Below are 26,508 nucleotides of genomic sequence, written 5' to 3'. Positions count from 1 at the left end.
CACTGCCTAAGTAAGTCTGTATATGTGGAGCCCTGCTGTTTGCTACAAACAAATTATTTGGTGCTTATTGACTAATTTGATAAAAGTTCACATTTAAATGCATTGATCAAAGAATTGTACTTACACGCAGCCAAGCTGAGATAAGCTACTCGCACAGACCAGGCATCAAACCTAAGAATTTCAGTAACTCTGTTACACACTGCCTTAACCAAGTGAATGACTGAGCTCTCATGGATTATACCTGTTATATATGAGGCCACCTCAGCTGATTTGACATGGGGAATACCTTTCATTTGTATTGCAAGTGAATCTTGTCTAAGGGTTGTTTTTCAGAGCATTTCTGTTCTCATCTGCAGAACGAACATATCTGGCATTAGACTGGGATCCTGAAATAAAGAAGCGATGCTTTGATGACAATGCAGCAGAGGTAAAATATGTACCAAGCATGCAAGAGGCAAAATAGTTCCAATGGGCTAAATTGATTTAACTTGATTTTAAAAAAATAAGCATAACTATAAATCGAGATACCTAGAATGGCTGTTCTATCCATTTTTTTTCAAGTAAGAGTTCTTGCATCTTTAACTGAAGTCAACTTTTCTTATACATGCAAACCTCATTGCAGTTTCTCTGTCAAAACAAAACTTTATGATACTGGCTTTAGCTACACATCAAGAACAGCTTTTTTGTGACAGATTCAGACCAATTTTATGAGGTTAAGCTGTAAGCATCATCCTGTCTGCGCTCATTGTGTTTGCTTAACAACTCACTGACTTAAAGTTAAAGTTTCTTCATTAGTCACAAGTAGGCTTACAATCACACTGTAATGATACTGTGAAAATCCCCTAGTCGCCACACTCTGGTGCCTGTATAAAGATGGAGGGAGAATTTAGCACGGCCGCTGCAGACTGTGGGAGGAAACCGGAACACCCGGAGGAAACCCACGCAGACACGGAGAATGTGCAGACTCCACACAGACAGTGACCCAAGCCAGGAATCGAACCCAGGTCCCTGGCGCTGTGAGGCAGCAGTGCTAACCACTATGCCACCATGCTGCCCCTTACATGACTTGCATTGGCCCCTGGTAAAAGCAATGCCCCAATTTTGGAATTCCCATCTTTGTTTTTGAATCTCTCCATGGCCTCACCTTTCCCTACCTCCTGGGCCCTCCTCCAGCCACACAGCCCAGTGAAGTATCTGTGCTCCTCCAGAAGCATACTTGATTTTACTTGCACTTTAAGAGACTCCTGGATGAGTACATGGGACTTAATAGGATGGAGGGTTATAGGTAGGCCTGCGGGCTTTGTGCTGTAGTTTTTCTATGTTTCTACTGTGGGTGACCATGCCTTCATCTGCTATGACTCTCTAAAGCAGTCAAATTTCATCCCTAACCCTTTCTACCTCTCTTCGTAAAACCTACCTCTTTAACCAAGCTGTTGGCATCTGCCCAAATTTCATCTTATATTGTTTAGTATCGAATTTTTCTTTAAAACACTCTTGTGAAGAGCCTTGGAGCATATTATGACCTGAAATGGCCTTATATTAATATAAGTTGCAAAAGCAAACTGGCTGCACTACAGCAAGAGAATAATGGGGAGGTGGTGGCATAGTGGTAATGTCACTGGGCTGGTAATCGAGAGTGCAATGGGGACACGGGTTAAATCCTACCAAGGTGGACTTTAAATTCAGTTCAGTGAAAGCTAGTAATGGTGTCATAAAAACTCATCTGTTTCTTAAATCCCCTTTAGGGAAGGAAATCCTTGCCTGGTCTGGTCTATATATGACTCCAGACCCACAACAATGTGGTTGACTCTTAACTGCCCTCAAATGGGGCGGCACAGTGGTTAGCACTGATGTCTCACAGCGCCAGGGACCCGGATTCGATTCCCGGCTTGGGTCACTGTCTGTGTGGAGTTTGCACGTTTTCCCCGTGTCTGCGCGGATTCTCTCCGAGTGCTCCGGTTTCCTCCCACAGTATAAAGATGTGCGGGTTAGGTTGATTGGCCATGCTAAATTGTCCCTTAGTGTCAGGGGACTAGCTAAGGTAAATGCATGGGGCTGTGGGGATACGGCCTGGGTGAGATTGTGGTCGGTGCAGACTCGATGGGCCAAATGGCCTCCTGCACTGTAGGATTTTATGTATTTCTATCTGTGTATAAATGGCTTAACAATCCACTAGGGCTATTGGGGATGGGCAGCAAATGTTGGCTTTACCAGTGACGCCCACATCCCATGCAAGAATAAATATATATGGTCATGTCATGATGTTAAAGTCCAACAGGTTTATTTGGTAGCAAATGCCATTAGCTTTCGGAGCGCTGCTCCTTCGTCAGCGCTCCGAAAGCTAATGGCATTTGCTACCAAATAAACCTGTTGGACTTTAACCTGGTGCTGTTAAAACTCTTACTGTGTTTACCCCAGTCCAACGCCGGCATCTCCACATCATGTCATGATGTAACAGTCCGTCCTTTATATTAAAAAAAACACATTTTACTAGAGGCATGATATGGAAGATCACTGGTACTTTTGAGAAATGCATTCACTGATAATTTCCTAAATTGCAGCAATTATTTAGGAACAATAATACGCATGTATTGAGAATTCTGTAGTGGATAATCAATACCATTTTCTGTTATAATTTTGAAAACTGAAGTAAGAGATGCTTTTTTTTTTAAATGTAGGATTTTGAGAAGCATGAAAGCATGGAATATAGGCCTCAGAAAAAAATGTTTGTAAAGTTAAAAGACTGTATTGAACTTTTTACAACAAAGGAGAAACTAGGTGCGGAGGACCCATGGTAAGTAATTTTAAGTTGTTTTGGGTAGCATTGAAATGTAATTGATTGAAGATATTACTAAATTCTATGAACATTGATTGTCAGCTGATCATAGTACCATAGAAATCTACGTTACACAAGGCAGCCATTTGGCCTGTTGTGTCGCTACTAGTTGAAAAAGAGCTATATGACCCAATCTCATTTTCAGGCAGAGAGTTTCAGATCCCCAATATGCTCTGGGTGAAAAATCTTCCCAACAACTCTTAATCTTTCTACCAATTAATTGAAATCTATGTCCCCTCAATATTGACCTCTGCTAAAGAAAAGAGGTCCTTCCTATCCCACTCTATTTAAATCCCTCATGATTTTGTACGCATCAATTAAATCATCTCCTCTCTCCCAAAGAAAGCAACCTCAGCCTATCCAATTGTTTCCCACAGCACAAATTTTCTAATGCTGGAAACATCCTTGAATGTCTCCTCCATATCCTCTCTACTGTGATTGCATCCTTCTTGTAGTGACCAGCACTGCACACAGTCCTCTAGCTGATGCCTAACTAGAGTTTTTTTTTTACATTTGTAGCATTGCTTCTTTGCTCTTATTCTAAATTCCTTAGTTAATGAAGGTAAGTATGTTGTACCTCACCTTAATCGCTATATCTTCCTGTCCAGCTACCTTCTGTGTACTGTGAACTTGCAGTCAGTTATATATTTAAGTGGTTGCATGATTGCTTTAAGAGCTGATCGCATGATTTAATGGTGATTTCATTAAGATGTTGCAGAGGCTGCTTAGCTTTCAGTTTGTCCTCTGTCCAGACAAAAGCTCCTAGAATTTACCTGTTGTGTGTTACTTTGAATCTAGGTGTGCAAACCACATTATTTTCTTTTTGTTTAAAACCCAAAACCCCTAAAGTAGTTAGGACATTACAAGAAGAAAAAAGAGGGGATTTTTCTAATTCGAGAAGGGAGAGATTCCAGGCAGTAACTGGCATATTTGAAAAGAGTAGATGCTTTGCTGTATAGATGGGGTCATTTGAAAGAAAATATACACCAAGTCAATGGTCTCCAGGGTAAAAGGGGAAGTACTGGGAAGACAGTAAAATTAATAATATACTGAGCAGTCTTGAGTCGCTCGTGCCAGCAAGAGAAATGGCGGTCAATTAGGATCCATGAGCCTTTCTGATGAATAAAATGAATCATGAAGTTCCAATGTGGAGTGTTTTCAGTACTTTAGCCAAGCGAATAAAATTATGAACTCATTACTCGTAGCAGCTTTTCTCCGGGGCTTGGTTCATCCAGCAAAGCCAGGAACCAAAATTTACGATGACTTAACAAGACCCTTGAAGTGCATTACCCTCCAAAGCCATTGATCATCGCGGAGCGGTCCTGGTTCCACCGAAGGAATTAAGTGGAAGGTGAAAGCAATGCTCCGTTCGTGGCAACCTTAAAAAGACAGGCACAACATTGTGAATTTGGTGAGTGTTTCGCAGATACTCTTTGTGATCGTCTAGTTTGTGAACTTCAAAATGAGGTTAACCAAAGAAGATTGCTTACTGGACATGTTCTGACTTTAAAGAAAGCAGTAGAAATCGCAGTGTCGACGAAACTGGCTGCTAAAGAGGCTGCACAATTTAGTACAGGAATGAAGATCCACAAGTTGGAATCTGCCCATGAAAAGTCAAAGTGGAACAAGAAAGTTACAGGTGCCAAAGTGGGCCATTCAGCGAGTGAATGCTGGAGCAAGGATGGTCAATGCAAGAATTGTGACAAAATGGATTATATTGCAAAAGGTTGTTGGGCTAGACCAGCTTCCCATGAGAAGAGTATTCAGAAGAAGAACCTGGGCACCTTCAAAATGAAGAAATAGTTACTTTGCAACAAGAATTTACAGCATGGAAGAAAAGAAGTTGAGAATGTCCAGAAATATTATGAAAAGCTCCAACTGAACATCTTATCCATATAGGTTGAATCACATAGATTTTGGGTGATTCCAGTGTGGACAACCTATTACGATGCAGGTAGATACTGGTGCTGCTGTATCTTTAATTCCTGAAACTACATACCAACCAAAATTGAAGCATCTTCCTTCAAAACTAGCTGACATGATTTTAAGGACATACATGGAAGAGATCATGCCATTAAAAAGTTACATTTGGGTTGCCTCTCCATGTTGTCCGTGGCAATTTTCCAGCTCTATTTGGGAGATCATGGTTGGAGAAGATAAAGCTTAACAAATGCTGTTAACGGTTTGGTCAATGCCAAAACAGACCTGCAGCCTCTTATGGGTAAATACAAGTGTGCATTCAAAGAGACACTGGGCTCAATGAAGAGCTTCCAAGTGAAACTCAAGATAAAGCCAACTTGTCAACCAAAAAGTCTCAAAGCAAGAGCGGTGCCACATGTAATTCATAAGAACTAGGAGCAAGAGTAGGCCATCTGGACTCTCGAGCCTGCTCTGCCATTCAATAAGATCATGGCTGATCTTTTTGTGGACTCAGCTCCACTTATTTGCCCGCTCGCTTAATTCTTTAATTCCTTCACTGTTCAAAAATTTATCTTTGCCTTTAAAACATTCAACGAGGTAGCCTTAACAGCTTCACAGGGCAGGGAATTCCATAGATTCACAACCTTTTGGATGAAGAAGTTCCTCCTCAACTCAGTCCTAAATCTGCTGCCCCTTATTTTGAAGCTATGCCCCTTAGTTCTGGTTTCACCTGCCAGTGGAAACAACTTCCTTGCTTCTAATCTATTCCCTTCATTATTTTATATGTTTCTATAAGATCTCCCCTCATTCTTCTCAATTCCAATGAGTATCGTCCCAGTCTACTCAGTCTCTCCTCATAAGCCAACCCTCTCAACTCCGGAATCAACCTAGTAAATCACCTCTGCATCTCCAGTGCCAGCACAATTCTTCCCAAGGTTGAAGAAGAATTAGTACACCTAGGCAAGCAGGCTTTTTCCGCTGAGGCGAGGGGAGAAAAAAACCAGAGGGCATGGGTTAAGGGTGAAAGGAGAAAAGTTTAAAGGGAATATTAGGGGGGGCTTCTTCACGCAGAGAGTGGTGGAAGTGTGGAATGAGCTGCCGGATAAAGTGGTAAATGCGGGGTCACTTTTAACATTTAAGAAAAACTTGGACGGGTTCATGGATGAGAGGGGTGTGGAGGGATATGGTCCAAGTGCAGGTCAGTGGGACTAGGCATAAAATGGTTCGGCACAGACAAGAAGGGCCAAAAGGCCTGTTTCTGAGCTGTAATTTTCTATGGTTCTATGGTAACACTGGTGCGTTAGAGCCAGTTACAATGAGTGACTGGGCTACCACCATCATAGCTGTCACAAAACCAGATGGTTCAGTTCCTATTTGTGGTGATTTTAAAACAACCATAAATCTAATGTTGTGTGCTGATCAATATCTGCTTCCATTATTTGAAGGTTTGTTTACTGGGTTATCAGGTGGGCAGAAATTTCCCAAGCTTGATGTTTCACAAGCATGTCTACAGATGACTGTAGCTGTTGAGTCTTGACCATTGCTTACCATCATTACTCATTAAGGTCTTTTTCATTATAAAAGATTACCTTTTGGACCAGCCCTGTTCCAAAAGTCGTCTCTCTGGTGTAGTGTTACCTGGATGATATTCTAATTACAGGGTCCAGCGAACAGGAGCACTTGAATAATTTAGAAGCAACATTGGGATGTCTTCAAGCACATAGTCTGCATATCAAGAAAGGAAAGTGTGATTTGTTTTCCCAGACGTCATTTCAATATTTGGGTTACGTTGTTGATAGTAGAGGCCTCCATAAAGCACTTAAAAAGATGGACGCCATATCCGAATAGTGTGACTCAAATCTCCCATTCTTTTCATTTTATTTACAACCTACAACCCCAAACATAGTACATTACAATTATTTTATTCCACTATACCCAGTATCCTACCATTATATTCTCCTTTGCCCTGTTTACACTCCCAAATAAATGACTTCACGTCAGAGGTTGAGTTTAAACCGCTACTTTTCTGACCAGCCCATTGATTTCTTCCTTCAGAGGTCAGCTCTCTCTTTTTTGCATCATTTGCATACTTAATTTCAATTTAGATCTAAATTATTGATATATACTTCATGCCTCAAAAAGTAAGGAGCCTTGTGGAATCCCACTGAAAACTGCCTCCCTAAACCACTCAATAACCATTAGTGTTTGTCTCTTGCCACTGAGACAATTTTGAATTCAATTTGCCACTTTCACTTGGATCTCGTGTGGTTTTGCTTTTCTGACCAGGTGAAACGTAATCAAAAATCTTGCCAGAATCCACGTCGTTCTGGGTTGATTCAGCCAAATGGTTAATTTGACCATTTCCAATCGAATCAACAACTTTTTAAAAATAATTTTAAAAATGGAAAGCTTGCATGGAAGGCCTATACATGCCCAAGTTTAGGTGAGAGATTGTACAAAAGATTGCATCTTGAAGCAATCTAAGTGTTGGGAGCTGTGAAAAGTTATGTTAATTGGAACTGCTGAAGACGGAAGTCAGAATGAAACTTCCTAGATTAATGAACACACACCACCAGGTTTATCAGGCTGGTTCCGGGGATGGCGGGACTGATGTATGAGGAGAGATTGACTAGGATAGGATTGTTTTCGCTGGAGTTCAGATGGATATGGGGGAATCTCATAGACTTATAAAATTCTAACAGGACTAGACAGGGTAGATGCAGGGAGGATGTTCCTGATGGTGGGAGAGTCCAGAACCAGGGGTCACAGTCTGAGGATTATGGATAGACCGTTTAGGACGGAGATGAGACATTTCTTCACCCAAAGAATGGTGAGCCTGTGGAGTTCATTACCACAGGAAGTAGTTGATGTTAAAACATTGAATGTATTCAAGAGGTGGCTGGATATAGCACTTGGGGCAAATGGGATCAAAGGTTATGGGGAGAAAGCAGGATTAGGCTATTGAGTTGGATGATCAGCCATGATCGTAATGAATGGTGGAGCAGGCTCGAAGGGCCAAATGGCCTCCTCCTGCTCCTATATTCTATGTTTCTATCATCAATCTGCTGTTACTGCTCCTGAAGTTGTGCCTCTTGTGCTGGTTGTGAAGATTTGTGGTGCTCCCTGTTGCCTGGTGTGTCCACGTTTATGTTTGTAACTCTTTTATTTTTACACCTCATTGCACTGCTTACATGAGTGGGCTTGGCATCTGGTATTTCCATCTATATTCTTGTTTGCTTCAACATAATATCCCAGTTGGTTTATTCATGGTGGAGGTAAGGCTTTTTGTTTAACAAGTATTTTGTGTCTCAAGTACACCAGTCTCAGCTGTAGAAGATTTTACTGCAAGAGCAGTGTCCAATATTCAGAGTACTTTTCCCTCAGAGACTGTGAAATTTAAGTCTTTTAATCGTACATCTGACGATCAGACATAGAGAAAAGGGTTTTTTTCTCAGATTGGAGGGATTGCTATTTGATGAAGGAGAAGAAATTAAAGAACAGTATTTTTTTTTCCAACTGTTTCCCTTCAGGTACTGTCCAAACTGCAAACAACATCAGCAAGCCACCAAAAAACTGGACCTGTGGTCATTACCCCCTGTATTAGTGGTACACTTGAAGCGATTTTCCTATAGTCGTTACTGGCGAGACAAGCTGGACACACTGGTTGATTTTCCTATTAGGTATGTCTCAAAGTGACTTGAATCTGGTCACGTTTCTCCTGATTAGATAGTGCAAGCGTTTAGATCTGCAGCAGGGTTTCACTTCTGAATTGTTGCTGCGGATAGTGCTAATGGTCTCTGTGTCAAATTCACACACTCGTAAATTCACCCAGGTTTGACATTGCTGAAGCTGCAGGTTCAAGTCCCGGGGTTGTCTTACTTAAATGAAGACAAGCTAGTATAGTATGGTGCAGTCACCTTAGTTTAAGGTATCAGCAATGTAAATGGAGTTTATTCTTGGTATTGGCAGTACTTGACACTGGCCTGGTTAGGTGTGTGTATTACACAGGGAGGAGACTGACTTGCCCACTACTTTGGGGTAAAATTAGTTTACTCAGGTGCCACAAAATAGCAGCCAGTTGCACACCGCACCACATTTTATTTAACATTGACTTGGAAAATATTGAAGATTTTGAAGTTCAAACCAAATAAGACTAACATTGAAACTAGCAGTGTCTGCAAAGAGTTTGCAATCTGGTTCTGTAAAATTCAAAGGAAGATTGGACCTCAGGCTGCCAATTCACAATCTGCCCAATTTCCTATATTGGTATTGAACACTTGTCACTCCCTTCATATTGTTATCTAAACCGGCAATGGTACAGACTACAACGGTCCTGGAGAAGTTAACCATCTACTTACTCAAAGGAGGGTGCTCTGCTGTAATGGGAAGCAACTGAACCACCATTTTAGAAAGTCCACAGATTAATCAAATTAAAATTATAGAGCTCTTCAAAATTCTGAAGGTTTTTGTTCGGGTAGACATAGTGATGATGTTTCAACTTATGTGGGAGATCAAATCGAAGGGTCATGAATAAAAAATGGTCACTAATTAAATCAAATAAAGAATTTAAGAAAAACTTATTTACCCAGAGGAACTCTGCTACAAGGAGTGAAGTCAATAGCACTTAAGGGGAAGCTAGATACACACACGAGGGGGCAAGCAACAAGGTGAGATTTAAAGTTTATTTAATTGTGTCACAAGTAGGTTTACCTTAACACTGCAATGAAGTTACTGTGAAAATCCCCTAGTTGCCACATTGGGACACCTGTTCGGATACACTGAGGCAGAACTTAACATGGCCAATGCACCTAACCAGCATGCCTTTCGGACTGTGGGAGGAAACTGGAGCACCAGAGGAAACCCACGCAGACACGGGGAGAACTTGCAAACTCCACACAGATAGTGACCCAAGAAGTGGGTTATAACTGCTGCAGGACCATTTTTAAGGGTTCTGTCCCTGTGTTGCTTAGGCTTGGGGCATTAACACCATTCTCACAGAATAATGGGCCCTTGGTTTGTGCCATTGACCACCACCTTGTTCAGTTCCCACACCATTCTGGGGAACACTGATGGAGGCCAGGCAATGGACATATACTGTACTGCCACCACGGGTGGGAGACAGACAAGGAAGCAAATGTGTTGGGCAACATCAGGACCAAGTCAGTCAAGGGCAATGAGAGAGAGAACCTGGAAAGAGCTCACTAACAAAGAAGGAACTGGGGACCAGTGTCGAGACATGAGATTAAAAATTGAGACACCTCAATGGAACAAATGTACTGAAATAGGGTTACAGCAGTCCTTCCCCTCTGTTATTCACTATTTATAGGTATTAACTTTTTAATCTAAAAAATGGGCGATAAAATGAGTTTTATTCAATCTGCACATATAACATTTACATAGAGTAAGATTGCATTTGAGATTTGTACATTTACACAGGGGATGGTTGAAAATGGATGGATAATAAGAGGAGCTGGCTATATATGTGAACAGGTATTCTATCAAAAACTTGTGCTGATGTCTGCAAGTAGGGCATTTTTAGAGTTGTGGGCAAGTAAATGTTAACGTAATGCTTCTTTTTCAATAGTGATTTAGACATGTCTGAATTTCTCATCAATCCAAATGCTGGTCGTTGTGAATATAATTTGATTGCTGTGTCAAATCACTACGGTGGAATGGGTGGAGGACATTGTAAGTATTCTGAATCAAATTCTGTGTCTATATATATACCAGTGGTGACCTGTAAATACATACCATCCAACAATTGTGCAATCACCCTAATAGCCTTCAAAAGTGACAGACTGTTAACTGACTGACACTAATTCTAGGTCTCCATTGAAATGAAACTCTCTCTAAATTGCCAATTTGCTTATCTGATATCATAGACCATTGAATCATACAGTGCAGAAGGAGGCCTTTCGGCCCCTTGAGTCTGCACCGACCACAAGCCCACCCAGGCCCTATCCCATAACCCCATGCTAGTTCCCCTGACACTAAGGGATAATTTATCATGGCCAATTCACCTAATATAGACAGAATATATAAGCAGAAATTTCTTCCCGTTTCATATGGAAAAAAACCCAATGCCAATGTCTTTGGTCCCCACCACAAACACCGTAGCCTAGACACCGACTTCATCGCTCTCCTCGGAACTTTCTGAGACTGAATCAAACTGTTCACATCCTAGGTGTCATACTTGAGCTTGGTATGAGTTTCTGAACACATATCCATCCCATCATTTAGATTGTCTGTCTATTTCCATCCAGGAAAGATCCCCGATTCTACTGCTGCTGAAACCCTCCTGCACATCTTTGTTATCTCTAAGCTTGACTATTACAACACACTCCAAGTTTGCCTCCCTATCTAAGTGGTATCTTCTGTAAACAGGCAGTCATCCAAAACTCTGCTGCCCATGCACCAGGTCCTATATGCCCCATTATTGACAGATTGGCTCCTGGTTAAGCAATGCTTCAATGATAAAATTCTCACCTTTGTTTCAAATCCCACCATGCCCTTCCCTAACTGTAATTTTCTCCAACTCCACATTCCTCAAAGGTATCTGCACACGTCTAATTCGGGCCCCTTGAGCTCTGATTTTAATTGTGCCACCATTGGTGGCTATGCTTTTAGAATTTAGAAATTCTCTCCCTAAGCCTCCCAACCACCTCCTTTCTGCTTTTAAGATGCTCCATAAAAATCTAATTCTCTGATCAAGCTTTTGGTCATCTTCCCTAAAACTTTCTTATGGTTCAGTGTCAAATTTTGCTATGTAATCGCTCATGTGAAGTGCCTTGGTCCACTTTAATCTATTGAAAGCACTTCATTAATGCCAGTTGTTGTTGACCAGGATTAATTTTGGGTCTGTTGAAATGACTTGACTGGTATAAATGTTGGATCTCTGTTGAAGCCTGCATACTGAATGCTGATTGACTCGTGTTAACATTTCGACTTGGTGTGATGGCTGTGCTTTGACTTCCCTCTCGGCTGCAGACAAAGCACCACATTTACTGTCAAGGTCTTGTACGAGCAGCAGTAACATTAGAGATGACCTGTTACTTAAGGTGGTGGCTGAGGAAACCATTTATTTTCCTCCTCGGTCTGGAACATCGTTTGGCCTCAACAGATCTCACTGAATGCTTTGCTTTCACAGCAAAGCACCCACATCACAAGAGTCGCTATTACCTGTGAACTAAGCAATTGATCGCTCCAAAATATCAAGGCCGCTTTGTAGTGAGGTTTACTCAGAGTGGGCCACAACAGTGTTGTTGAGCACAATTTCAGAGTCAGATTTCTCCCACAATTACTTTCTTTTTCAGAAGCTCTCCTGCTAAACACGTGCTTTTTTTTAAAACAGAAATCTGTATACTCCTGAAGTAAAAATTGGGTGGTGGTGAGGCAGGGTGGGTGGCAATGTGGTTACCGCTTTAAGTTGGTGGATAACGAAGAACTGGTAAAGGTTGATGCTTCTGTGCCAAGATGTCCTTGGATGGCAATTATGGAGTGTTCAAATAATGAGCCAGCTAACTGGGCTGCTTCCCCTGTGCTGATCCTTTGATTTTGTTGTCTTAGTCAGTGTGCAGTGATTTAAAAATAATGAATCCATTCGTTTTAGGCATTAAGTTAAAGATTGTGTTAAATTTATAAGAGCAGAAAATATTCCAGAGTATTTCTAGTCCACGCTTCCTATTTTCGTTCTGCTAACTTACCTCTATCCCAAAGACACAGCCTTTGCCAAGAACAAAGATGACAATAAGTGGTACTATTTCGATGACACCAGCGTTTCATCAGCAACAGAAGACCAAATAGTGGCAAGTATTTTTTTCAATAATATTATCCCGCATAATAGAATGTTGCACTGTATTAATAACTGGTTGCACAAATTGGTTGGGAAGGCAGTATATCCAAGGTAAAAGTGAATGATTTTTTTTGCCAAAGTTTTCACCCGACAGTGCAAACTTTTGATACTTCTGTCAATTTGTTACAAGCAAAGTTCTCAATTTATTTGACATCTTTCAAGCTCTTGGGGCATTCCAAAGCACATGCCTATGATGCACGTATGAAGTGCAGTCAGTGGTATAACGGGACAGATCTTACCAGAAAATTAAAGAGGTGATTTTGCCAGTGTAAGCAAATATAATGTCTCTATAACGGGGAGGCGATGGCCTAGTGGTATTATCGCTTGACTATTCATCCAGAAACTCAGCTCATGTTCTGGAGGACCCAGGTTCGAATCCCACCATGGCAGATGGATTTTAAAAAATCTGAAATTAAGAATCTACTGATGACCATGAAACCATTGTCGATTGTCAGAAAAACCTATCTGGTTCACTAATGTTCTGAAATATGGCACTCCTGATAATACAGCACTCCTTTTCAGAAGGCCAATTTCAGAAAGCCAATTGACGAAGGATAGAATTGGAGCCTATGCATATTTTTTATGTTTCTTTTTCAGTTATACATATAAGCATGCACTTCCTAAATCAGCAGATGTTGTTTCAGCCTATCTGTTAACAATGATTCACGTGAATCGCAGTTAATGCCCATCGCTGCATACAATTAAACACAATTGGTGTACAATTCGCTCTTGGTACAGCATCGATGTCAATCAGGATTCTAATGTCTAGGCTGGAGTTGGATCCATGGCTCCTTGACTGATGTGTGAAAGTGCTGCCACTGAGCCATTTTCTGATTTCTAAAACACCTGCAGCTCTTTCAGTGTCATAACAAAAACAGAAAATGCTGGAAAATCTCAGCAGGTCTGACAGCATCCGCGTAGAGAGAAAAGAGCCAACGTTTTGAGTCGAGATGGCTCTTTTGTCTTCAGCTCTGACCAAGGGTCATCCAGACTCAAAACGTTGGCTCTATTCTCTCTCCACAGATGCTGTCAGACCCGCTGAAATTTTCATATATAGAATCCCTACAGTGTAGAAGGAGACCATTCAGCCCATCGAGTCTGCACCATCCACAATCCAATCCAGGCCCTATCCCCATAACCCCATGCATTTACTCCAGCTAGTCCCCCTGACACTAAGGGGCAATTTAACACGGCCAATCCACCTAACCTGCACACCTTTGGATTGAGGGAGGAAACTGGAGCACATGGAGGAAACCCACGCAGACACGGGGAGAATGTGCAAACTCCACACAGTGACCCAAGCTGGGAATCGAACCCGGGTCCCTGACTCTGAGGCAGCAGTGCTAACCCCTGTGCCATCCAGCATTTTCTGTTCTTGTTTCAGATTCCAGCCTCTGCAGTATTTTGCTTTTATCTTTGTCATGTTTTGTGTTACCAATCGATATTTTTGCTCTTAGTTGTACGTATTCCTGATCACCTCCCATTATTTCCTTGCCACGAAGATAATTGGTCTAAGGATGACTTGCCCACTAGCTGAAAGGAGGGGTTGAATTTTGAAGTTGGCTGGATACCCTTGAGATTGTTGAGGACTCCCTTTTTAAAAAAATAAGGCGCTAGAATCAGTAAAGCAAAATTAGTGTTTGAATGTTTGTCACAGTTGGATTAAAATTTGAGCCATTTAAATGAGACTGTAGTACCTATGTTGGTGGCATTTGGGTCAATTCTGTTTTATTCTGTAAAATGGTTCAGCAAAGATTCTGCTGAAATTTGGTCAGGAATTTTCAGTTACTGAATTTGGTGTGAGCAGACACTTGCTAATAAACTTTCCCATGTTCCCTTTCATTCCAACAGTCCAAAGCTGCTTACGTCCTCTTCTACCAGAGACAAGATACAATCAGTGGCACAGGCTATTTTGCACACGATCATAGTGCTAAGAAGGAATCTTCTGCATCTTTAGGCATCCCGCGGGAGAGTGACGAGGACTGTAACGAGAACGATGTAGAGAATGAAAACTGCATGCACACAAACTGACAGCCGTGATGTCACGTTGAAACTCTCCCAACGCAGATTCCTGCCCCAGACACTGGAAAACCAGAAGCATACCACAAACTAAGAGCGAAAGATCATCCAGAAGAGGTGCTACATCAGCCTGAGCTAAAAGCCATTTTGGATTTTTCATGTTGAGATAGACTTAAGTGAATTACTTGAAGCTGAAGTGTATTAGAAACTTGATTAGAAGCTAATTGCGGTATATGATCCATGAAATCTTATTTGTCTTACTGATGTATGCTGGTTCTTTACACTAAATATATGCAGAAATAATTAAGTGGTTCCCCCTCCTTCACTCCTGTCTTGTTTTTGAAAATGTGCTAGTTAATCTCCCAAAAAAAAACACATCAGTTATTTTTGTAAAGATTGTGTCCATGAGCTAAAGTAAATAGCAAAGTGTGCAATTTACATGCCTTGCTTAAGCAGTAGAGAACATAAGCACTTAAAACTGAATGGACAGCTGGTTCACTAATTCAGTGCCATAGTTTGTCTAAACAATCATTGTAAGGCCCATTGAAATTGAGGACTAGTGGCAAAACTGCCGTTTGATTGTGCTGTGCAGTGACTTTCAAGTTCCCATCAAGCATCATCAATTGGCCTGTGTTATGGGGTTACTGTCCTAGGTAGGCAAAGTGCAACACACTCGCCTCGCGGAAGCGCATAAAGCTTGCGTGCGTGCTGTGGACATTTGCAAAAATCTACTTTAACCCTTTGAGGACTGCAGTGGCATTTCTGCGCCAAAAACGAGGAAACGGAGGAAATTACAATTACCGCTGATTCGAAGAATCAACAGATTTTTTTTTTTAAAGAAATGCTCAGCAGTCCCGCCATATTTCTGCAATCCCACCTTCCGAATGGTCGTGAGGTGCAGCGTCAGAAGTGAACAGAAAATCGTTTCTGCAGGTATTCTGTGACAGGAAACATATTTTGTAAACTGCAAACGAGCTTGCAGTACTCAGGGTTAAAAATGGAATGTCATAACAGATTAAATTGATGTGCTGGATAATTTTTTCTTCTTTCGTTCAGCAAACTTGGTTTGCACTCTTTATTTTTTTTGTGTACGACCAGGGGGCCTAACGTGTAACTAGCTTCGTAACTTTCAAGTTATTGTATTAAGACTTACAGTCGAGCTGTGGATTACATTATCGAATTTGATAGAATAAGTGAGCAAGTGGGTTGATTTTATTTTAATTCCTTTTTGGAATTCACCATAGCCTTACAGCATATTAAATTGTGTGTAGTAAATATTTGCATGTTGCAGTAACGGATTGTATATATTACTGGGTACATCTTGTTGAATTTATTAGTGAGCTGTACTTAAGGGGCCAGGATGCCAACAGCTTAGAGTGGGATTTTGATTTTTTTTTTTCTGAATTGCTGCTTTCCATTTGATGTAGGTCGAAAGGATGTGTTTTTATTTGGTTTCTTACTGTCATTGGCAGAAGCCGCATAATGCTTATGGAATTGCTCTGCTCTTTACCTAAGTCAACCGCTTTTGTGTCCCATTGCCAATAAAAGAAATGATGGTCTTCACTTTAAATGAAAACAAAGGAAAAACACACAGATTAAAAACTGATTTGAATGGTGTATTGTATAAATAAGTTCACTCTGTGAGTGCGCACTTGGTAAATTATTTTATTGAGATGTTATAGTTAAAGATATAGAAACACTATAGTCGACCAGGATGAGTTAAGTATGAGTCCAGAATGGCTTTGCTGAGTAACTTGATATTAGTGCTGATATTTCTCTCGATGTTTTACTGTCCTATCTTTGCCTTTTTGATTTTATTCCCTCTTTGTTTTGTAAAATGGAAGTCACAGACCTCCAGCATGGTAAATATTTTTGATTGCACTTCATTTCATTTGATTTTACATTTGAAACTTGCATGTCTGTTTATATAAATTTACAATAAAGTTATGCAAGGCCTTAGCTACTTCACTCTGTCTTGACGACTGGGTAAAGCATTACCGCAAGCTCAGTTGTCATTGGTACTTGGGGAATATAAACTGCACTGGTATGGCCAGGTATTGTGTGGTAATACAAAATGTTTTTCAATGAAGGTTTACAAAGTTTCATACTCAGCATTAAACAACTTGCTCAATTCATGTGTCCTTAAACGGATAATTTATTGTTAAGATATATTTGTGGGAACTTTGAAATAAAATGGCATAACACGTGTATGCAATGATTGTAATCCTTACATATCAATAAAAATAGAAACGAAAGACCAGTCATGAAGGGTGCTATGAACTGAAACTTTATAGGGTTTATCGGATAGTGTTAACATATATATGGCTAAGGAGTGTGGGCCCTCTTGTTTAATGAGGCTTATGTCAATATAAATCTGGAGTTTTTGGTTAATGAAAATTAAAACCTGCACAAATTATCTGTGACTTGAAGGAAGGTTAGCCACTGTAGAAATTGCATAATTCAGATGCCTGAGAATAAACCTTTTATGAGATTGGAAATGCCATCTTCCACCTCAAAAGGTTGGCGGATGGCATCAGCGGCAAAACCTTCAAACTTGGGGGCCACACACAGTACAAATTTCAGCTGTTAAAATGGGCAGAAATATGCTCAAGAGTCGCAAACTGTCCATTTCGCTAGCCATTTCAGAATAGGAAAGGTCCCATCATTATCCGCAAGATGAGTGAGCAACCAAATAAAACAAGTTGTGGCACATGCACCCGGAAATGCCCAATTGGAATCTGAAAATGAAAGTTAAGTTGAAGCTTCTGATGGGCCATTGTAAGCTGCTGGCTTGTCTTCATAACTTTCCTCCCTAAACTTCTCTGCTTCTCTACCTCTTTCTGCTTGAAACCTCCTTTGAGCAAGCCTTTGGTCATCTCCCCTAACATCTCAATGCCAGTTTTTATTAATGCTTTTGTGAAATACTTTGGCATGTTTTACTATCTTGTAAGAGCTATATAAATGCAGTTGATGGTGGCTATCATGTGCTCTCATCTTCTCTCCCTCACCTAGGACATTATTCTCCCCGTGTCTATGTGGGTTTCCTCCGGGTGCTCCGGTTTTCTCCCGCAGTCCAAAGATGTGCAGGTTAGGTGCGTTGGCCGTGCCAAATTGCCCCTTGGTGTCAGGGGGGCGAGCCAGGATAAATGCATGGGGTTATGGGGATAGAACCTGAGTGGGATTGGGGTCGGTGCAGACTCGATGGACTGAATGGCCTCCTTTTGCACTGTTGGATTCTATGAGTAATTGTGGCTAACAGGGAACTGAAACAGGAGAGGTAGTTGTTCCTCTGAACCAGCTACTAAGTACTGAGTGAAAACTGCCTCTCCTGCCACCTCCCACTTGTAAAAAAACATCTTGTCTTACACAACAGTGATTAAGTGCAATGCTTCCAGTGGATACCACCTTATTTTGCAATCCAAAGGATATAAGCTAAAAAACACGGGATCATTTAATCCACAGTGTCTATGCCCTCACTTGGAAAGAGTAATCCAAACCATCCCAATCCCTGCTCTTTTCCCACAGCCCTGCAAGCTTTTCCTTCTCTAATTCGCTTTTGAAAGTTACTGTTGAATCTCTCTCCACTATCCTTCCAAGTAGTGCATTCCCGATCATCATCATTCCCCGCATTAGAAAATTCCCATTTACCCTCTTTTGGTAATCAGCACAAACTATGTCTTCTGGTCATCTAGTCTGGTTATCCTGAATCAGAAGGATGTAAATTGTGAAGATTATTCTGGGTTAGAAACTTTCCTGCCAATCCAGCTAATGTGGGGGTCATTCGAGCATAATAGGAACAGGAGTAGGCAATTTGAGCTTGCTCCGCCACTCAAGATCATTGATCTGATTGGAGTGTTAACTCTTTCCAATCAGCCATGCCCCCTTCCTCCCCCCCCCCCCCCCCCTACCCTATAACCCTGGATACCCTACGTCAAGCAAAAAACTGTCTAACTCAGCCTTGAATATATTCAATGACCCAGTTTCCACTGCTCTTGGTAAAAGAGAATTCCAAACATAGTTCATAAGATAGAAGAGCAGAATTAGGCCATTCGGCCCATCGATCCGCTATTCGATCATGGCTGATATGCTCCTCGTCCCCATCTTCCTGCCTTCTCCCCATAACCCTTCAACCCATTACCAATTAAAAATCTGTCTAACTCCTCAAATTTACTCACTGTCCCAGCATCCACCGCACTTTAAAGTTTATTTATTAGTCACAAGTAAGGCTTACATTAACACTGCAATGGAGTTACTGTGAAATTCCCCTAGTTGCCACACTCCGACGCCTGTTCAGGTCAATGTACCTAACCAGCATGTCTTTCAGACTATGGGAGGAAAGCGGAGCAACTGGAGGAAACTCACGCAGACACGAGGAGAAAGTGCAAACTCCATAGGGTAGCGAATTCCACAGATTGGGAGAACTGGTTTCTCCTGAACTCTATTCTAAATTTCCTATCCCTTATCCTAAGACTATGACCTCTCATCCTAGAATGCCCCACAAGAGAAAGCATCCACTCCACGTCTACTTTATCCATACCTTTTATCATCATGTGTACCTCAATTTGGCCTCCCCTCGTTCTTCTAAATTTCAGAGACGATAGGCCTAAAACATGAATGACCCTTTGAGAGAAGAAATTCCTCTCTCTTAAATGAGACTCCATTATTTTGAAGCTGTGTCTCCTAGAACTCGATTTCCCCCACTAGGGGAAACATCCTCTCAGCATCTACCCTGGAGAGCCCCCTTAGATTCTCATTCTTCTAAACTCCAATGAGTATAGGCCCAATTGGCCCAACCTCCGCTTAAGACAAACCCCTTATCCCTGGAAGCAGCCTAATGAACCTTCTCTGAACTGCTCCCAATACAAGTATGCCTCTCCTTATGTGAGTTGCATATACTCAGCAATAATAGCAGCAAGCACTTGAGTGAAAGCCCTAGCATTGAACAGTAAAAGAATGGGCTTCAATAATTATCCAATGTAAAAGCAAAATACTGTGGATGCTGGAATTCTGAAATAAAAACAAAATGCTGGATAAACACGGTAGGTTGGACAGCATCTGTGGAGAGAGAGAAACAGAGTTAATGTTCCAAGTCCATATGACCTACAGAATATATTATTCAATATTTCTGTTTGGATTTGTAATGAGCCGCAATTGTCTAATATCGCAGAGAAGGAGGCCATTCAGCCCAACCTAACTGTGCTAATTCTCTGAAAGAGCTATCCAATTAATTCCACTCCTGAATGTTGAACAATCTTTTCCTGTGAAATATATTTTCCAGTCTTTTCCAAGATCCTATGGTAATACAGTTGAGTTTTAACCACTCTCAAAGTGCACTGAGCTACAGAGACGACAAGATTTCTTAGCGAGTCAATTTTGCTAAGTGGTTTTACAAACGCTAGTTCAGGAAAATAAAAGAAGCAAACAGTTGCGGGTGTTAGACATCTGAAATTAATACGTTGTTGGAAATACTCAACCGGTCAGGTAGCAATTGAGGGGGGAAACAGTTTATGTTTCAGAACTGTGGGGTGTTAGCGATAAACAACTTTTGGACAAATACAGACAGTGGGCAAATGGAAGGCAGGGAATAAACCCATTTGGTTCACTAATGTCCTATAGAGAAGGAAATCTGCCGTCATTATCTGGTCTGGTCTACATGTGACTCCAGACCCACAGCAATGGTTGACTCACAAATGCCCTCTGAAATGGCCCAGCAACCACCTCGAGGGCAACTAGGGATGGGCAATGCACCCATGTCCCACGAATGAATAAAATAAAATGAAACGGTCAGTGTTTGGGTGGAGAACCAAAGGATGATTGATGCAAGGCAAAATACGTTGACCGCACAAATTTAGAAACAAAATTTAGGAACCAGTTACAGCAGAGAAGGAGAGAAGCATAGAAAATCTGGTGAGGTGGAGAAGGCTGTGGCCCATTAAAAAAAGGTAGGTACACCCATGGGTGTGGAAAACTTAATGGGGTAAAATGGGGTTCTTTTCCCAAGTGCCAGCCTGTATCTGCACTCCGATGCACTCCATTACCAATGCCTGCTGACCAACAGAAAGCGGTTAAAATCTGATGCTATAAACCTGTTCATACTGGAAGGTTGTGCATTGCTGAATAGATGTTTTGAGTTTGTGTCGGGTTTTATTGGAACATACAGGCCAAGAACAAAGCATGGAATAGGGCGGGGGTGGAAAATTAAAGAGGCAAGCATCAGGAACATGTTAGCAACTGAGCGGCAATGTTCAATGAACCAATCACTTGACCTGCATTTGGGATCCTCAATGTAGAGGAACCTCACATTTCACCTGGAATAAGTTTTTTAGCTTCTTAGATTTTTAATGGGTGGCACAGTGTTTAGCACTGCTGCTTCACAGCACCAGGGACCCGGGTTCGATTTTCGGCTTGGGTCACTGTGTGGAGTTTGCACGTTCTCCCCGTGCCTGCGTAGGTTTCCTCCGGGTACTCCAATTTCCACCCACGTGCTGGTTAGGTGCATTGAACCGAACAGGCGCCAGGAATTTCACAGTAACTTCATTGCGGTGTTAATGTAAGTCTTACTTGTGACTAATAAATAAGCTTTGCAAAGCTTGCGCACCTGTTCGCAACATTAAAATTAAGAATTGTGGTTAAAAATACTAGTTGTCCTATTAATGACTCTTAAATCTCAATCTTGTCAGTTGGCCAGTTCTTGAAAAAGCCTCTTATGTGAAGAAACAAATAATTACCTGTGTGTGTGGAGGAACATGATTAATTTGCCTGATACTTTACTCTGCCAGCACTTGTTCTAATTGGCACAATATAAAATTGCCATTCCTTGGTCTTGGTTCACATTTGTTTCTAAGACACTTGAAAATGTGTCCTGCTTTTATGAAGTATTCTGCATATTTACTGATGCACGGTCCAGTAAATGAATGATTTAATTTTATTGTGGACGTAATATTTACCAACAAGTTCGAGATATCTTCAGATGTATGTCATTTAAGGTTTACGAGTATACATCATAAAGCAATGTACTTGTACATCTGAGTTTACAATAAAGATGTGTTTGGATATACAAGGGATTATTGTTATAAAACATAAGAGCAGAAGTAGGCCATTTGGTCCATTGAGTCTGCTCTGCTATTCAATTAGATCATGACTGATCTGATGTGATAATCCTCAACTCCACTTTCCTGCCTTATCCCCATGACCCTTGATTCCTTTACTGATTAAAAATCTGTTTATCTCATCCTTGAACATTCCCAACAACCCAGCCTCTACAGCCCTGTTCAGTAAAGAATTCCACAGGTTCACTACTGTCTGAAAGAAAAAAATCCTCTTTGTCTCTATCTTAAATGGGTGATCCCTTACTCTGAGATAATGTCCTCTAGTATCATTCTTGTCAATCTTCTCTGCAGCCTCTCCAGTCATAGAGTGATTGAGGTTTACAGCATGGAAACAGACCCTTTGGCCCAACTTGTCCATGCCGCCCTTTTTTTTAAAAAACCCTAAGCTCGGTCCCAGACTCTCCCACAAGGGGAAACAACCTGACAGCGTCTAACCTGTCAAAGCCCCTTGAGAATCCTGTGTGTTCAATAAAGTCACCTCACTCTTCTAAACTCCAATGAATACAACCTCAACCTCTCCTCATAAGAAAATCCCTCTTATCCTGGGTCAATTTAGTGAACCTTCTCTGAATATACCCTATACATAGGAATTTTCAGTTTAAAATTTTGTTGTCTTACCTTGCTCGTTAAGCCCATCTACCTTGGCTAGATTTTTTGGTCACCTCTCTTAATTTGGCCGCTTTTGGCCTGGTGTCTTCTGCTGATATCTCTGTATTTGATTTGATTTATTATTGTCACATGTATTGGTATATTGTTTCTTGCACATTGCACAGACAAAACTGTTCATAGAGAAGAAAAGGAGAGAGTGCAGAATGTAGTGTTGCAGTCATAGCTAGGGTGTAGGCCCATTCAAAAGTCTGATGGCAGCAGGGAAGAAGCTGTTCTTGAGTCAGTTGGTATGTGTCCTCGGACTTTTGTATCTCTTTCCTGATGGAAGAAGGTGGAAGAGAGTATGTCCGGGGTGCATGTGTTCCTTGATTATGCTGGCTGCTTTTTCAAGGTAGTGAGAAATGTAGAGAGTGTCAATGAAGGGACCAGGACAGGTTGTTGGTCATCTGGACACCTAAAAACTTGAAGCTCTCAACCGTTTCCATTTTGTCCTCATTGATGTAGACAGGGGCACGTCCTCCACTATGCTTCCTGAAGTCGATGACTATCTCCTTCATTTTGTTGACATTGAGGGAGAGATTATTGTTGCCGCACCAGTTCACCAGATTCTCTATCTCTTTCCTGTGCTCCCTCTCGTCATTGTTTGAGATCTGACACTGCCGTGGTGTCGTCAGCAAACTTGAAAATCGAGTTGGAGGGGAATTTGGCCACACAGTAATCGGTGTAGAAGGAGTATAGTAAGGGGCTGAGAACACAGCCTTGTGGGGCACCGGTGTTGAGGATGATCGTGGAGGAGGTGTTGTTGCCTATCCTTACTGATTGCTGTCTGTGGGTGAGGAAGTTGAGGATCCAGAATATCTGTGAAGGTATCTTGCATTTTGTTTCTCAGAAATTCATCTTTCAGTTCGGGACTGAAATCACTGGCTCTATTTTTGTATGTAGCCGGTCATCTGACCTGCCAGTCGTGATGCCAGATGCATTGGTAACAGGTACTCCAGCTTGGAGCCATTTAATCTCTGAGGAGAAAACAAAAAAAAACTCGATTAAAAATCCGGACCAATTATGGAAGGGAGTTTAGGCGCATTGAGGAAAGGAAATCTAGAGAAATTCCTCTCCGCACAAGCCTCCCCAACTCGCCCAAATCCTAGCCGCCTTCAGGCGATGCTAAGATCAGGAGTCTAAGTAATAAATGGAAACAGTGGAGTAAGTGGTCCACTGTGGTGATTTGATTTGATTTATTATTGTCACATGTATTAACATACAATGAAAAGTATTGTTTCTTGCGCGCTACGCAGACAAAGCGTACCATTCATAGAGAAGGAAAGGAGATGGTGCAGAATGTAGTGTTACAGTCATAGCTAGGGAGCAGAGAAAGATCAACTTAATGCAAGGTAAGTCCATTCAAAAGTCTGACCGCAGCAGGGACGAAGCTGTTATTGAGTCGGTTGGTACATGATCTCAGACTTTTGTAACTTTTTCCCGACGGAAGAAGGTGGAAGAGAGAATGTCCGGGGTGCGTGGGGTCCTAAATTATGCTGGCTGCTTTGCCGAGGCAGCGAGAAGTGTAGACAGAGTCAACGGATGGGAGTGCTTGTAAATACTCTGTATAAAAAAGTAGACCACATTGGGATACCTTTGAACTTCCAGAATGTTTGAAATGATACCTCAAACTTGTACATCTGATGTGCTCAGTGTAATTTTACAAGATGCAAATCATTGACATGATTGATATAACAGGCTGACTCCGATTTGTACAGGGGGTCTCTGGCCCAGCCGAGGACAGGTCCGGCTCTCCTTTGGAATAACTGGATCAGCGGTCACTGCCTGAGTTGGCAATCTATTCAAAGTCCATGATTCATGAAGATAAGATGATTCACTTAACAGGCAACCTAGTTCTGTCCTTACATAAGATCTAAACATGGCCCGACCTAACTATCAGTTGAAATAATTAGTCTACAAAAAACACGATCTAATCCCTTTATTATTTTACAAGTCTCGATTAAATTGCTCCTCTTTCTAAGCTTTTCCAAAATATGCAGACCCAGCTCTTTGAAAATAGTTTAGAACATAGAAACATAGAAGATAGGAGCAGGAGGAGGCCTTTCGAGCCTGCTCCACCATTCATTACAATCTTGGCTGATCATCCAACTCAATAGCCTAATCCTGCTTTTTCCCCATAACCTCTGATCCCAAGTGCTATATCCAGCTGCCTCTTGAATACATTCAACATTTTGGCATCAACTACTTCCTGTGGTGATGAATTCCACAGGCTCACTGCTCTTTGGATGAAGAAATGTCTCCTCATCTCCGTCCTAAATTGTCTACCTCGAATCCTCAGACTGTGACCCCTGGTTCTGGACTCCCTCACCATCGGGAACATCATCCCTGCATCAACCCTGTCTCGTCCTGGTAGAATTTTGTAAGTCTCTATGAGATTCCCCCCGCCCCCCTCATTCGTCAGCAAAAACAATCCTAACCTAGTCAATCTCTCCTCATACATCAGTCCCGGAATCAGCCTGGTAAACCTTCACTGCACTCCCTCGAGAGCAAGAATATCCTCAGAAAAAGAGACCAAAACTGTACACAATATTCTAGCTGTGGCCTCATCAAGGCCCTGTATAATTGGAACAACACATCCCTGTTCCTGTACTCAAAACCTCTCGCAATGAAGGCCAACATACCGTTTGCCTTCTTTACCGTCTGCTGCACCTGCATGCTTACCTTCAGCAACTGGTGCACAAGAACACCCAGGTCCCACTACACACCACCCACCACCACCGCCCCCCCTACCCCACCCCCGGCCCCCCAATTTACAGCCACTCAGGTAGTAATCTGCTTTCTTGTTTTCGCTTTTAAAGAATACCCCATAGTGATCCGGCCAGGATACCACGGATAATTACTCTCAAAATAGATCTAATCCATTGACCGTAGCAGTGCCCGCCTGCTTTTTACCCCATTCTCAATCCACTCCTATTATTAATTCCACACAAGTCTATCATTGAGGTAGCTTTCAGTGAGGGGGCACATGTGATTTGATTGAAGCCTTTCCATTGTATGCTAAGGAATTATGCACAATGTTTGGATGTGTCTTCAATGCCACAATCGTAATGTGTTTTGGAACTTTGCTTCTCACCAAAGGAAGATGGAGAAAAAAAATCAAGGTACCTCCTCAACCAAATTGTGTAGAATTTTTTTTATTTAATTGTGGGACATGGGTGTCGCTGGCTGGGCTAGCATTTATTGCCCATCCCTAGTTGCCCGAGGGCAGTTGAGAGTCAACCACATTGCTGTGGATCTGGAGTCGCATGTAGGCCAGACCAGTAAGGATGGCAGATTTCCTTCCCTGAAGGAAATTAGTGAACCAGATGGGTTTGCACAACAATCGACAATGGTTTCATGGTCATCAGTGGATTCTTAATTCCAGATATTTTAAATTGAATTGAGTCCCCAGAACATTAATTGAGTTTCCAGATGAATAGTGTAATGATAATACCACTCGGCCATCGCCTCCCCTATTCCAAAGAACCTCAAATTTAAAATGACTTCAACCAGACCAACCAAGTACCGACATGTGCCTTGGCAGCTGCCAATAAATAGCTTTGAGATTCCTACTTGAGTTATACATACCTATAATAGCATATTTGAGTACACCCATCACCATATTTTACTGGTTAGCTAAGATAATAGTGAAGAACATTCAATCTCTGGCTGAGTCTGCCAACCGTCCAATATCAACCTGAACAAAAAGAATGAAAGAAGTAGTGGCTTGCATTTCTCCAGTGCCTTTTGCATCCTCAGCAAGTCCATAAGTGCTCCATGATCAATGAATTACTTTGGAAGTGCAGTAACAGTTGTAATGTTGGCAAATCAGTTGGCAAACCAGAGCACCCGGAGGAAACCCACGCAGCCACGGGGAGAACGTGCAGCCTCCACACAGGCAGTGACCCAAGCTAGGAATCGAACCCAGGTCCCTGGCGCTGTGAGACAGCAGTGCTAACTACTGTGCCACCATGCTGCCCCAAATGTATCCTATCCTCAGGCACTGTTCCTCTTCAAAAGTCATCTCCTCATCAAAAAACACTTTACCCTTGACTGTTTCTCCAATGTCTTTGAACATATTTGAATATCTCCGATTAGTTCTTGTCCATGCTGCAGAACAGACG

The 26,508-nt window shown here is 41.7% G+C and overlaps 1 protein-coding gene across 3 annotated transcripts in view; it reads left to right on the top strand.

Annotated features, from left to right (window-relative positions):
- The window catches only part of usp15 (ubiquitin specific peptidase 15), a 109,430-nt gene extending 92,422 nt beyond the window's left edge, over positions 1–17,008 (top strand). For 2 of the 3 annotated variants that reach the window (XM_078219698.1, XM_078219697.1), the window contains 6 exons: positions 357–427; positions 2,679–2,794; positions 8,287–8,436; positions 10,341–10,444; positions 12,473–12,561; positions 14,460–17,006. In XM_078219698.1, the coding sequence (XP_078075824.1) occupies positions 357–427; positions 2,679–2,794; positions 8,287–8,436; positions 10,341–10,444; positions 12,473–12,561; positions 14,460–14,639 (710 nt within the window). In that variant the 3' untranslated portion in view covers positions 14,640–17,006. Of the gene's footprint in view, positions 1–356; positions 428–2,678; positions 2,795–8,286; positions 8,437–10,340; positions 10,445–12,472; positions 12,562–14,459 lie in introns of all 3 variants that reach the window. The other variant, XM_078219699.1, reaches the window with a different exon arrangement.
- The last annotated feature ends 9,500 nt before the right edge of the window (positions 17,009–26,508 follow it).

Source organism: Mustelus asterias, chromosome 9, assembly GCF_964213995.1.
Source record: "Mustelus asterias chromosome 9, sMusAst1.hap1.1, whole genome shotgun sequence".
NCBI classification, from domain to species: domain Eukaryota; kingdom Metazoa; phylum Chordata; class Chondrichthyes; order Carcharhiniformes; family Triakidae; genus Mustelus; species Mustelus asterias.
This window is presented reverse-complemented; position numbering and strand designations above follow the sequence as displayed.